The sequence below is a fragment of the Aspergillus mulundensis genome, assembly GCF_003369625.1.
Source record: "Aspergillus mulundensis strain DSM 5745 chromosome Unknown scaffold_16, whole genome shotgun sequence".
Lineage (NCBI taxonomy): Eukaryota > Fungi > Ascomycota > Eurotiomycetes > Eurotiales > Aspergillaceae > Aspergillus > Aspergillus mulundensis.
In genome coordinates, this window is record NW_020797904.1 from 222696 (window position 1) to 236818 (window position 14123).

A 14123-nucleotide genomic window follows, 5' to 3' on the forward strand; every position below is an offset into this window, starting at 1 on the left:
TTGCGTTAGAGTGAATTGAGAATGAGAACTTGGAATGTTCATGCGGCCGCAGAAATAGCGTCGTGCTCGATGTCGATGATGTTGAGACTGCAGAGGAAGCGTCGTGCTCTATTGAAGATGACGTTGAGACTGCATTCTTTCCTATTCCGGGGCGCCCAGGATTCCACACGTAACCACGATGTGAAGGTTACACCTGCATTCCTCGTTCGCTTTCGATTCCTCTTCATGCCAACTATGCATGTTAGTCATCTGTGTGTCAATTTGTATCTATCTCGAGATCCTCGTGGCGCTTCAGTTGTACCTAGTCGGGTAGTATATAAGATCTGTTAACCCTAATCCAAGGATTGTTAGAACCCAACGCTCATTCCTGGCTGCCGGTTTGTAGAACTTTCTAACAAACCTTGATGTTATTTAGTAATGCTTGATCATCAATACATGTGTCTATCCATATTTCTTCCTTTCTCTCTATTATTCCTCTACCTTCATCACTCCTCAACTCTCCTCTACTTACCTATCCCTCCCCTACCCTAACCTTCCTACTTTTCTCTTTCTCCTCCTCTCCCTCCTCTCCCTCCTCTCATCCTTCCTCTCCTCCCTTCTCTTCTCCTCCACCATTTCCACGCATCTCTTCTTCCTGCTGGTTCCGTCCTCCTCCAGTGTCCTTCTCAATCAGCCTCAGCACCGCTGTCCTCCACAGCGGAACTTGCATTCCCAGCAGCCCAATAACAGTTTGGTGCAGTAATTCGAAGCCAGACGTTGTTCTGGAAGTAGCATGGCCACCTAGTCATAATCTCGGCATTGGTATTCAAATGTAGTATGTAACAGGGGAGCTGATTCAAGAGTTAGACAGAGCGATTAGCCCATCACCATCACAGGCCAACTACAGGCTCCATGCTGGAATGCCAGGGAGGTCTGACCTGATTGGTACCACAATTCACCTCAATATGTTCCCAAGGTCATCAATCCTCATTTCATAAGCCTGACATCCGGCTTAACAACTGGGCAACTTCAAAGCTAGAGGAGCCTCATTCATGCCCGAGATAGCCTCCGTACCTGTCATATCTATGCACTGGTACACTATGATTTATAATGAGCAGTTGTTGGAGGATAAGTATATGCCAATCGCGTTGCGTATCAACATAGGTAGACAGCAAATAGTACCGCCCGCAACCTACAGCATTTCCAGTATCAGTACCAGTAAGTGTAGATGCAGTCCTGCTCGAGGTATAGTACAGTCCAGGCTACACAATGGTAGCCTGGTCGGAGTTCCTCCTTCATACACCCATACAGATCAACATGATGACTTTAGGCTCGGGCTATGCTCTCTTTCCTTGATATCCGGATGTTTCGTTACATCCCACTCCGTTGGACTAGACTAGGCCAGGATGATGCGCGAGATCTAGAGTAACCTTAGAAACCAGCACGGCTATTTGCTCCCGTAGCTATCAGTGTCAAATATCTGATATTAAACTTGAATATAGTCCACGAGAACATGTACATATGTCATGTGTTCGTGGATCATTGGTTACCGTGAAAAATGGAAATGACCGTGCTGCATCCTGCGCAAGTATCATCAAGTAAGCCCATAACTAACACACTCGGTACTACCTCCCAAAGCTTGAATAATATCGTTGACTTTGTTCTACCGTCGCCCCGGTCTTCCAGAGTCCATCTAGTACGGCCAAAGCACCCTCTCAAATCCCTGATGACAGCTTGCAATCTTCTTCTAAGCTCGATTCCCCGTCCTCTCCAACCCCTAACGCACCACCAACCCACTAACAGGAACCCCTACACTCCACCGTTTCCATCCCCCCCATACCCTCCCAGTACGCCTTCACCTCCTTAATCCCCAGACTCTCCGCAAGTCCCACCAAACACCTCATCTCCCTTCCTAGCTGGAGCTCCCCACCCCTTGCACCCAAGCCACGCGCCAAATCCAAATCCGGACACCCCAGCATCCACCCCACACAGCCTTTACTCGCCTTGGCACCCTCACACAACGCCCTCACACCCCGCAGCGCAAGCACCTGCTGCATCAGGAGGGCCTTGCTAGCCAGCGCCCCAAGCTCAGCCGAGTACGCGTCCATCGTGACGATGCGCTCCTCCGGGTACCACGAGTACAGGTCTTTCAGGGCTGTTATCCCCGACCAGGATGTAGTGGGGGCGTAGATGTGCCCGATTATCACGCTTGGTGGGTGTAGTGTTGATGGTATTGAACCGAAGGAGAGGAAGGGGTTTGTGAGGACCGTGTATGTTGCTTCTGGCGAGGATTCGGTTAACTGTGCTTTGGGTTAGGATGGATATGGAGAGGGAAGGAGACGGTGGGGAGACGAACCCGGTTCTGTATGTATGCTGTTGCTCCGTACGGCGCTGTACCACGGTGCACGATGATCTTGGGCCCTTTTGACGTGAGGGCGATGGTTTGCAGGGTTGGGTTTAGGTAGGTGTGTGGTGAGGACGTATCCTATTGGTACGTATATTAGGGAAACAAGGCCTACGAATGGATAGTGATGTTGGATACGTACGAAAGCACCGCCGTCCATCTCAACACACAAGAAGACAAGATCCGCTGCTCCAACCGCGGCATGGACATCGGTCGAGAAGCTCAAGTTAGATAGTTTCCTGCGCCGCTCGACATGCGACATGGACGCCTTAATGTTGAGTCCATCTTGATCTTGATCTTGGTCTTGATCTTGACCTCCTCGTTCATGCGGAGTTCTGTCCTCATCAACATCCCTCACACCAAGAGCCTCATCGTCGAAGAGCATCTCCTCCAGCCCCGTCTCAGAAAACGGCAGGCCATCCGAGTTCCAGCGCCGAATCAAACCCTCGTCACCATCAACAACGCAGAACTGAACCCCTGTATTCTGAGTTGCGAGGACAATCGCCGTAACAGCGCCTTCACGGCCTGCCCCAATGACGCAGCACCGCCGGACACTCTCGACCGCGCATCTTGACCCTGGGGTTGAGGGTTGAGTTTCTTTCTTGTTCTCGGAGTTAGGCTTCTCGTTATCCTGTACTGATTCGGAGTATGTATGCCCATCTACAACGACGCGGTCGGGCTTTCTGGACTTGGACTTGAGGATTGGCACTGTGAATGTGAACTGGCGGATCTGTTTTGTGAGGAGGAGTGTGAGTGTGCCGGCGAGGGCGAAGAGGAAGGGGATGAAGAGGGGCATTGGGATTGCATTGGATGGAGTCTAGTGTGTACTTTGATGGTCGTGAGTAGAATTGAGAGTGTTCGTCGTGGATTAGGGAGCCTGGGATTGTTGTTGTTGTTGTTGCGGCCCAAGTAGCGGTCTACCCACCACCTAGGGTTAGGTAGCCGATCCACGTTCGTGATGAGCTGGCAACTCTCCGATTGGAGGTCGAGCTAGTTGGCAACGTGGTATGCCTCGAGCCACATACTTCATCCCATTAAGCCAATTTTAGTAGTCGGTCTATTTTTGGGGATTTGTTGTCTCTTTCTGCTGGTGTTTAGGCGTTCTGGAGGGCTTCAGGTGGGTCATACAACGTTGGAGGAAGAAATGATGTAAATGATTGAACTCTTGTTTTGCGATTGCTCTGCCTTGGTTGAAAAGACAACAGCTTACTAGTTTGGTATATATCGCAGGAGGATGGTAGGGCAAAAGACGTCTTGTTGTGTCTAAAACCGAAGCAAAAGTATATATTCGTAAAAGCTCAATGACCAATGACCAAGCAAATGTAAATCACCGTGCAGTCCTCATGTCGTGGAATAAACAGTGAGCATTACCTCTCACGCTCTTCAACCCCCTGAATAATATCAATCTCAACCACGTGTCCCATTACATTCGCTTATAGGTATCCAACCCCAGAAACAAAAATGTGATCCCTATGGAATTTTTCAGTTAGCATCAATGAGGAAAAAGACTGAAAGAGATATATATCATGTATCAGCGATAAAAGCTAACCTTGGAACCTTAGAACCCTCCGCGCCCACCAGGGCCCCCAGGACCCCCAGGCCCGCCGTGCCCGTGCCCTCCATGTCCACCTCCCATGCCGTGTCCACCTCCATGTCCATGGCCCCCAGGGGGTCCCTGCATGCCACCGGGACCACCACCAGGGCCACCCATCCCCATCTGTCCCTGCCCCTGACCAAAGCCGCCAGGACCGCTGATTCCGCCAGGACCGCTCATTCCGCCGGGGCCGCCCATTGGTTGTTGGTGTCCGTGGCCGTGGTGCTGCTCATGGCCGTGGTGGTGCTCTTCTTTCTTCTCTTCGTGGTGGTGGGTGAGCTTTGAGAGGAGGCCCATTGCGTTGTTGTTGGCTGGATGATGTGTCAGGTAGGTATAGTTGGTTGGTATGTGGTTGTTGTGTATTCTTGTGAAAAGGAGGTGATTTTCTCGTACGAACCTGGTCTGAGGATCTACTCTGCAGCCAGGGTGGACAGGGTGACTTTATACGTTGTCTGTCTACAGGAGAGTCTGTGGCGACAGTATGCCTGCGTCATATCTGACTCGATATGCTCCGCTATCAGACAGCGGTGATTGCACCAGCAGTGATGATTGGATTAGGGCTGGACGTTGCAGCTGGAGCTGGCCTAACCTTTGCTTGGCATTACTGGAATATGGCTGCCTACGGGCTGTGCAGTAGATATTTCGATGATTCGACTTCAGCCCGAGCCCTTTTGGCTGCTCTAGAGAGTTAAGCTCAATGGCCTCCGTCGTGGACCTAGGCGTCCTTTGTAGCCGGCGCACCTGATACGCTCTCTAAACCCTGTCCTTCCATTCTGCGTATCCTATTCTCCTCGATATCGATCACAACATCGTCACACTCGGAATTGACAAGGCGATTGTCCCGAGGTGGAGAAGTTGCGTACGTATGCGGTCCCACTTAGGCTTGTTCAGCCTTATGGGGCTGGCTGGAGCAGGACCTACTCTGTATGTATGATGCAAGCGATGCGAACCGGTGGAAAAGCCGAAGGATGTTCTGGACCTTGGAGGTGGAATGGATAAGGTCAAGATGCGGCAGCTGGGGTTTGGGATTGTATAGATACACCATTTATAGTTCATTGGGGTTGATTCTGGCTTGTCCTCTAATAGTGTTCTTCGTATTACATCCATGTCGTGTCTGTCTACGTAAACACTCTACGTATACACTCTGGCATGCGGAAGGAGTATCACATCGATCCATTACAAGGATGGTAAACTGTATCAATACCTACTTGTCTGGGGCGAGTGCATGTCCCGTGTTAAAGATGGGATTTATTTGGTTTGTGCACCATGCTTTATGGTAGTGTAAACGGTAATGCCAATCTCTATAACAGCGGTGATACTATGGCCGGGACTACAGGACATTTTTATTTCGAGAGGAGTGCATTTGAAGCTAGAACACTAAAACTACTAGAGATTCAATACAAACAGTGTAGATAATCCCGGGAATACCCAAGATAGACCAAACGCCAAACAAACTAATCAAGCTCAGGCAAACAACGGGGATCGCCAAAACCGAAAATCAGAGTCTCGTCAGGATCTTCGACCATGAGACAGGCATCGTCTGTCCAGCACAAGTCTGTGGTATACTCAGCGCCAGTCGGCCGTGGTCTAGCCCCGATCCTCCCATTTGAAATGAACCTCGTCCCAGGCGGCAAGCCCAGAGACCCAGTTTTATGAGCAAGTGCCGCACGTGTCTCAGGGAGTTTGACAACCACTCCGTCACCGGGCGTAAAACAACCGATTGTCACGGCAGTCGGATCCTGAAAAAACCATTTGGTCACGGCGCTGGCAGCGTCCCAAATGGCATTGTCCCGCGTAAGAACTAGAGGGTGGCATGTGAGATACTGGCTATAAAAGTCCCCATGATCCTGGTATTGGTAATCCATAGCAATCATGGCGAATGGGTGCACGGCATTATAATTGAAAGGTCGAGGGTGCACGACAACCATGGCCCCTGATGACGAATGCTCGCCCGTGCCGGAATGGGCTGAGAATGTGCGGGCGAGCGTGATGTGGTGGTCCGCCAACTCGGGGTGTGCATTCTGCAGTTCAGGTGGAACATCAGACGCTTGCAAGCACCACGTTAGTGCATACTGGCCTGTCATGGAATCGCCAATACAACGTATGCTTCTGGCAGGTGAGCACAAGATATCTGGGTACCTGTGGCCGGTTCTGCCGTTGATGACAATGACCATATCCGTGCTGTCCTCTAAGGCCTGGTCGACGGGGCGGACATTTCCGGTAAAAACCACAGTTTCGTCGGTATGCGAGGTAGACGACAAGACCTTGCAGGGTGCTGTGCTATCGAGGATGCGGTCCCAAGTCAGATGGGGTATGGAAACTCGATAGAGGGTTTTGCCGTTGCGGAAGTTGATGGCAACAAAGTCGTACTCGTCGTTGTTGTCTTGTCGTATGGCACAGTATATGCGAGATTCCCCAAGTCCAAGGACCTTGAAAGAATCGTCGTTTGCATGTGGGTAGATATGTTCCCACATTGTGTACTCCTCGTACTGAGAGTAAACGATCAACCTGGGACAAGAGTTAGCGGGCACGGATTGTGAAGCTCAGTACTGCACTTACCTGCGTGACCGATTTTCTGGGCCGTACTGTGTTTGGGCGTCGACTAGGATGGCACCATCTGTGTTCATTAGAAGAAAATGTACCCCCCGAACGTAATCCCCATCGAATATGTCCTCGCCAAGCGAAAGTACTTTGCGGCTGCGTGCACCTTGGAGGGACCTCCAGCAGACATAATACTCCTCCCTCTCTTCACTGTGCTTAATCTGACAGTTAAAGGCGCCGACAGTGAGGTTCCACTCTGGAGAGTCATAAACCTCGGTTTCTCTGGTCACAGACACTATGCGAGAAGTGTGTTTTCCGGATTGTAATCGCCCGTAAAGCAATGCTAAAATTGTTAGTTCTGTAAGCAAGAAGAACAAAGACGGCACATACCATCTTTCTTGATGTCATCCTCCGATACCTTGTTCCAGACCGAGTTGGGAATAGAAGTGTTCCAAAAAGGTCGAAGATGTTTGGCGGCTTGGACTGGGTACTTCTCCATCCAGCCCTGGATCTCGCCGTTCCACGTCTTACTGACGGACCGGCAGTGAATGATCTCGGACATGGGAAGGTGGTCGAAGATTGTTTTCCTGATGTCAGCGGGAAGGAGCATCGGGTCACGAGGGTTCTCGGTTTCGCGGTATCGCTTTGCCTGCCTGTCTGTGGAACTGACTGACGCAGCGCGCTTGCGCTTTTTGCCTTCCGAAGCCATGTTGAGATTGTGTTTCAGTGGTGATGAAGACGAGGCTTGGCAGAAAAAGATAGTACGGGATGAGGAAAAGCTGCGAGGTGGAAACGGAAGAGATGAAAAGGTGTAAAAAAGAAAGTTGAAGCCCAGGGGCGAGAAGAAGACTTTATAGTCAGGGGATTGGAGTTCTGGAGTTTGGAGATCAAGGCATTCACTGTGGGATGAGAACTGAAGAGAAGACGAGATGTAAGAAGTAAATCGAAAGCCAGGAAAGAGAAGAAGACTTTATGGTCATGAGCTTGGAGATCTGGAGCTCGGAGATCACGGCTTCACCATGGGATGCGAACTGAAGAGATTGGAAGATGTAAGAAGGAATATTGAAAGCTAGGAGAGAGAAGAAGCCTTTATAGCCATGAGCTTGGAGATCTGGAGCTGGAGATTACGGCTTCACCGTGGGAGGGGAAGAAAAGGTGAATGGCATGGGATGAGTGCATGGACTTGAGTCGGCTCTCCGGGCCAGAAAGTACTGCCTCTCTCAGTATCCAAAGACATATTGTAAGCGCTCATTGAAAACAGGTATAAAAGAGATAGGATGAAACATGGAGAAGGTTGTGGAGGCATTGTCGAATCAACAAGTGGTTGACTTCTGGCTACTCGTCACGAGACTACGGAATGGCCAGGAACAACCACTCCCGGCTTCAGGTGCTTCCTACAGCATCTACGGAGTACGTTGCCAGAGAAGGGGCTGTTCCGTGGGTGATTGACCAAGGTTCTAGCGAAGGGCAAGGCAGAGGCAAATCAATCTGCTATGTCCCACTCTTAGGGCAGTCTATATAGACTATGTGCAACTTAAATGGGCACAGTCGAGAGAAAGATCCGGGACATAGGATCCATGTCCGAACCATGTGCCATGTATTGTTCCTACTTAAAGCTCTCTATCGTCTGGCACAAAGATGTAAACCTACAATTAACGTCAAGTCCACCGCACGATGGCTTGAACAGAGGGAGATGCCATATATCAAGCCAGCGGCTTTAAGAACGGGGATGTTGAGGTCCTGCTGTGAGTCTCTAGCAGTCTCAGTGCCAATGTCCTAGGGTAGTTTGAGACTATTCACTAGCTTTGGCCAGCGTACACTGAAAGCAACCTTCGTTGATAATGACGATGATACTACGGATGTCTGCTCTAGGGCTTGATGCCTCCTAAGGTTATTCTACATGCCCATCTGCGAATGCTAGGAGAGAGAAAGGTAGAGACAGTGCCCTTTGCAGGTGAGAAGATCAAGAATACCAGGCCAGGAGTCGCAGGTGGAATTGAGATGCTTAGTGAGGCTGATACTTATCCATAAGAATTGGCAGAAGTATTCAATGCCATAGGGGTGTCGGGGAAAGCTGTTGAACGTCCTCGATACTCCTGCCGCATGGCGGATATAGACAGGATCAAGGCTAGCGGGAACCGGATTCCGACATTAGGCGAGGTATTAGAAGTCGAAGATCCAGAAAAATGTTCATTACCGTTTCAACACCTACCCTATCTCAAAGAAGAACCATGCCCCTCAACGCAGCAGTGATCGGTTACGGCTTCTCCGCAAAAACATTCCACATCCCGTTTATCCTGCATAACCCGGGATTTGTTCTGTACGCCATCGTCCAGCGGGCCCCGAGGGAGGGATACTCAGCGATCACCGATTTCCCAGACGCAAAGATCTACAATGACGCGTACGCTGTTATCCAAAACGAGGACGTTGATATAGTCATCATCACTTCAACGAACGATACGCATTTCCCGTTGGCAAAGGCCGCTTTGGAGGGTGGGAAGCATGGTGAGTACGTGCCCTACTCTTTACTGGGACGAGTACGGGATCTCAGATGAACCCCTGCTGACAAGAGAAGTAATCGTGGAGAAGCCATTCACGATAACATACGCCGAGGCAAGCGAACTCGCGGATCTAGCTGAGAAAACCGGTCTCCAGCTTGCTGTTTACCACAGTAGGCCCAGCCCAACCTGCCTTTCTCCTACCAAACTAGGGCATGGTACATACATAATGAGCTAACCCGTCCAGACAGACGCTGGGACTCCGACTTCCTAACCCTACGCTCCCTCCTATCCCACCCCAGCAACCCCCTTGGCCAAATAATCCGCTTCAGATCACACTTCGACTGCGCCCCGAACTCGCGAACGGCAGTTGAGTCGAGGAAATGGCGGCTTGCGAGCGGGGTCCCGGGGGGCGGGATGCTGTTTGATCTGGGCAGTCATCTACTTGACCAGGTGCTCGTGCTTTTCGGGATGCCGAGGAGTGTGACGGCTTTTTTGTTTGATGAGGCGCATGGGCGGGAGGTTGGGGAGGAGGGGTTTGTGGATGATGGGTTTTTGATTTTGTTGGGGTTTGAGGGGGCGATGAAAGGTTCGTGCTGTCTTATGGAGTCTTACTGTTTACATAACTGGTGGGAAATGCTGATATGGTGGTTGTAGTCGAGCTCCATTCGACGCAATACGTTGTCAGCGACAGGCAGAAGCGGTTCGAGGTCCTAGGGACAAAGGGGCGGTGGGTTAAGTACGGGCTTGATGTTCAGGAGGAGCAGCTGCAGAGGGGCATCTATCCTGGTTGTGAGGGGTACGGGGTTGGGGCGGCCGGAAATGAGGGTAAGTCTGTCTAGACCATATACCTGCCTTCAAGTAAGCTAACGTCGAGTGGTAGGCACGCTTCAAGTAGTTGATGGAAAGGGGATAAAGACGGAGGAATGGAGGGCGACGCCGGGAGGGTACCAGCACTTCTATCAGAATGTGCATGATGCGATTGGCGGGAAAGAAGAGCTCGCGGTCAAATCTCGAGATGCGGCGCTTGTCATGAAGATGATAGAACTGTGTCGACAGAGTGCCATTGAGGGGAGGACTTTGCGATTGGCATAGGCTTGACACATGGGCCGCCGACCCTGTAATCTCATAAAGACATGCCGAGTGAAGTATCATACGGGTGATTTCAGCGTTTAATAGTATAACATAGTATGTTAGATAAGTCAAAGGAATAATGTTGCACTCATATCATCATAAGATACCAAACTGCCGTCAACGCCTGGCAATACACGATGTGACCTCGAAATTATAGAACAAAATAAGACCGCGTCGAGGCAAAATTAGAACATCTCTTCGGTCACCGACTTCCCCTTCTCCAACTCATCCGCCTCCTTCCGCAGTGTATCCGCCCGGAAGCTCCGGAAAGCATTCTCGATGCGCTTTTTCCTCTCCGGATCACCTGTTATCGTGCGGCTACCGCTCGCAGCACCACCGAGAAAGCCTGGTGTCTATCGTTAGCCAAGTGAGCTCTGTGGTATATAGTCAAGTTCATCCATACCTAGTTCTCCACCGAGGAACAAACCACCCGCGGACGCAAAGAAGTAGGTGACGAAATCACCCAGCGTCGTCGGCCTGAGAAGGGGTGTAATATCGGGAAGTGCCTCTGTTCAAATATATTATGAGTTAAATGCCAGTAACGGATCAAGAGGACGCACCAGTCCTTCCATTCGCAAAAACGATCTGGGTGGGCTTCTCCGCGGCGCGGAAGACATCGAAGAATGCCTTTCTTGAGCTTCGCAGGCGGAACGCAGCGTAGAGTCCGAGGCCGATTCCAATCGCTGATCCGACGGTCGTCCATACGGAGACGGTCTTCGCTGCGGACTTCAAGGCGTCGCGGTCGGAGGCTGAGAGGTCGTGCTGGATGTGGTAGTCGGCTAGTCTGGCAAGCTCGTCGGTGCGACGCTTGCGGGCGGAGGGGTACATGTCTGGCATTGTGGATAGTAGCTTCTTTGAAGAGAATTAGATGTGGGAGAAGTTTAAGAGTGTTTGAAAGAAAGAAGTTGAGCTTGTGAAACCTGGAAGAAGAGGGGAGAGCTGGTGACGTCATGCACATGCCTTGCCCTAGCTTCCTTGCCCTATTACCCGATTCGGAGCTGGACGCGTCGCGTCTACGACTCCACGATCGGATCGAAGATCAGGATTCTGATTGCTGTTGACAGTTTCCCCGGACACCCCACTCGGAGCTCCCCGTCCGGGTCCCATTCCTTCAGCGTCCAGGTTCGAGATCCCTGCCCTTGCGTGAGTTCAATATCACACCGTCATGTCCCACATCCAGGACCTCCCCACCGAGCTTCTGAACCGAATCTTCGAATTCCTCGCCGAACCGGACAGTGACACGATTGAACGCGACCGGAGCTGCAACACCACCACTGAACTATACAATCTGTGCCTCGTCTGCCAGCGGTTCAGGGACCTCGCCCAGCCGCTTCTGTTCCGCTACATTGATGGCGACAATATTGACGACCTCAAATCGCTAATCTCGCTCACCAAAGCTGTCTATCGTCGCCCCACGCTGGGAGAACTCGTCAAGTTTGTTACTGTCACGCTGTCTTTATATGGTCTGCCCGGCGAGAACCCCCCGAAACTTCCCAGCGATGACCTAAAGCTCTTTGCGAATGTCGTTCGAGAATTGGAATTGCCACACGAGGAGGAAGAACGTTGGATTCGCGCGGTGGAAACGCAGGACCTCTCCGTGTTCGTGGTGCTGCTGACTTTCAAAACACCGAATATCCGCGTACTGCGTGTGGCACACGGCCAGGTCTTCGTGCAGCCGTTCCTTGCGCTCTGGAAAAAGCACCCGTCGTACCTATCCAGCCTCTACCAAATATGGATTGCCTGCGATTCTGTATTCCCCGGGTACAACATCGCGATCTACGAAAAATTTCTCACTCTCCCTAATCTCAAAGCATCCACATTCGTGGATGGCGAACTCGTGCGCTCTAAATACCCCTCAAGCTGGGCACCTGGGACCCTTGCTGCGGAGGAGCTGGCCTTCAAGGATTGCTTCATTGATGCCATCTCCCTCAAGAAACTTATCCAAGCTTGCAAGAAAGTCAAGGCATTGACATACCAGGGCTTCTCTGCCATGCCCAACGGCGACTCCCATATCCGATACGGCAACGAGAAGGAGTTCCATGCCGCCGATGCCCACGCGGCCCTTCTTCCACACAAAGCCACACTCGAGCACCTCCACGTGGAGTTCTTCCGCGAGCCATGGCTCATTGACGGCCAAGCCTACGCCGAGTACTGCGCAAGCACACCCAAACTCCCCTCTCTCGATGACTTTCCCGTCCTAGAAACAGTCATCGTCCCGTACGCAACTCTCCCGCCGCACCCGCGTTTCCCATCCTCCATCCAACTCCTCCACATAACAGACTGCAACTCCTCCATCCGCGAGATGCTGTCCAACATCGTGAAAGACGTGAAGAAAGGACTCTACCCGAATCTCACCAAGTTCCTCGTCCTCGCCATAGATGTTTCACGCCCAGTCAAGCTTGCCGGTCAGATTATTCCGCAAGGTAAAACTCCCTCGGACTGTATCCAGGAACTGCAGGGCTGGTTTAGCGGGACGAAGGTCGATTTTCAGATCTGCCCGTACGATTTGACTCCACCACGCGGACGCCCGGATGATGATGACGACGATGATGGTGATGACGATGACCTCCCCGGGTTTCCTGGTGGACCGGGGATGCCGGGGATGCTACAGATGATGATGATGCAGCAGGCGATGGACGACCCGGGTTTTGCGGCGATGCTTCAGCATGCGGCGGCTGAGAGTGACAGTGATGATGAGTCTTGGGTGACTGATACTGATGACGATGACATTGAATGATTGAAACTATGATGCTATGATGTTTTGTTACCCTTGGCATGTGTGCTATGAGATAATTTCTGATATGATTAATACCCCACATAATTTTGCGAAGCGATGCACATTCTTGTTAGTCCACGTTGGCGTCAATGTTTCAGAAGTCGATGAAGCAACAATCCTTCTTAGGTGCATTTCAGGAGGACTACAAAGGGAAGACGAAATGAGAAAAATACTTCAAACCTCTATAATCAGAAAAAGAAGCTGTGTGTAAACAGGAAGCTGACCATGCCAAAAGACAGCTTTGCTGCCCAGTAGCTTCATAAATGACAAACTTCATCTCGGACTACCGTTTTGTTTACCTACGGAAGGAGCGATCTCCAAGAATTGGATGGACACCTCTGCTCTCCAACTACCTCAACCTCCTCTCCGCCAGCTTCATTTCCGCTTCAGTCCGATCATGAATTGCTTCAGCGACTCAAAGTTTCAGGATCGTATGATGTTTCTTGGAGTATCACTAATCCTCTAATCCTCTAATATATATCTCCGAGACCTCCGCTAGCCCCCCTCGCTGGATCCACGTTTACCCTCTTTCTTCGACATTCCCCTCAAATGTGTGACTGTCTGAGTCTGAAACCACTCGAAGATGAGAGTCCAATCTGCGACGACAGTCTCGCGCTGCCCAAGGACATTCTTACAATTGAGACCGACTATACCCGAAACAGGATTTTGTGGCGTCTGCACTGACGGGCCTTTGTGAATTGGCATCGAGATCGCCAGCCTTACCGCATTTTTGTTGTGGTAGGCTGGAAGCTTATATATTTCCTCCTCTGAAGCTCAGGGTATATAAGGATGTCCTGGATGGCATGGGGATATGCGACAATTCTTCCGCGAATCAATTGACCGTCTCAGAGATTTCGTCGAAATTCTACTTCGAGTACTGATCCTACAGTATCACTTACCAGCTCCACGATAGCTCGAGGCAAATGAGATGACAAGCAAGCTCCGTCGATGCTACCAGGTATGCGTCCCTATACTGATGTTTTCCAGCCATCCAGACACTCATCTCCTGCAGCCAAAGTACTCCGGAGCCGGATCACTGCTAATACATCTCAGTGCCTATCAATATCAGTTATCATTCAACGCCATGTTCGATCTTGTCTCCGATGCTGCGAGAAATCGATGACGAGATGCCCGCGGAGAACAAAGGAATGCGCGGAGGTAGATACGGTCGAAGACAATTCTAGAACCATGCCCGGC

At 51.0% G+C, this 14123-nt stretch overlaps 6 protein-coding genes across 6 annotated transcripts; 2 read left to right on the forward strand and 4 right to left on the reverse strand.

The window, feature by feature from the left end:
• Positions 1-38: 38 nt before the first annotated feature.
• ugd2 (putative UDP-glucose dehydrogenase Ugd1) lies at positions 39-3179 on the reverse strand (the record flags this gene model as incomplete). The annotated part of the gene is made up of 4 exons (XM_026752666.1): positions 39-232; positions 1820-2279; positions 2336-2464; positions 2526-3179. The coding sequence occupies 4 exons, from the start codon at positions 3177-3179 to the stop codon at positions 39-41; spliced, it is 1437 nt and encodes a 478-aa protein (XP_026598684.1).
• A 762-nt stretch (positions 3180-3941) lies between these two features.
• DSM5745_10651 (uncharacterized protein) lies at positions 3942-4274 on the reverse strand (the record flags this gene model as incomplete). The annotated part of the gene is made up of 1 exon (XM_026752667.1): positions 3942-4274. The coding sequence occupies one exon, from the start codon at positions 4272-4274 to the stop codon at positions 3942-3944; it is 333 nt and encodes a 110-aa protein (XP_026598685.1).
• Positions 4275-5431: 1157 nt separating this feature from the next.
• On the reverse strand, positions 5432-7227 carry DSM5745_10652 (F-box protein; the record flags this gene model as incomplete). Its single annotated transcript, XM_026752668.1, has 3 exons — positions 5432-6485; positions 6537-6861; positions 6909-7227. 3 exons carry the CDS (start codon positions 7225-7227, stop codon positions 5432-5434), a joined length of 1698 nt encoding a protein of 565 aa, XP_026598686.1.
• A 1522-nt stretch (positions 7228-8749) lies between these two features.
• On the forward strand, positions 8750-10111 carry DSM5745_10653 (uncharacterized protein; the record flags this gene model as incomplete). The annotated part of the gene is made up of 5 exons (XM_026752669.1): positions 8750-9023; positions 9094-9189; positions 9264-9605; positions 9674-9844; positions 9900-10111. The coding sequence occupies 5 exons, from the start codon at positions 8750-8752 to the stop codon at positions 10109-10111; spliced, it is 1095 nt and encodes a 364-aa protein (XP_026598687.1).
• A 357-nt stretch (positions 10112-10468) lies between these two features.
• On the reverse strand, positions 10469-10987 carry DSM5745_10654 (uncharacterized protein; the record flags this gene model as incomplete). Its single annotated transcript, XM_026752670.1, has 3 exons — positions 10469-10503; positions 10554-10658; positions 10711-10987. The coding sequence occupies 3 exons, from the start codon at positions 10985-10987 to the stop codon at positions 10469-10471; spliced, it is 417 nt and encodes a 138-aa protein (XP_026598688.1).
• A 328-nt stretch (positions 10988-11315) lies between these two features.
• Positions 11316-12887, forward strand: DSM5745_10655 (F-box protein; the record flags this gene model as incomplete). Its single annotated transcript, XM_026752671.1, has 1 exon — positions 11316-12887. One exon carries the CDS (start codon positions 11316-11318, stop codon positions 12885-12887), a length of 1572 nt encoding a protein of 523 aa, XP_026598689.1.
• Positions 12888-14123: the final 1236 nt, after the last annotated feature.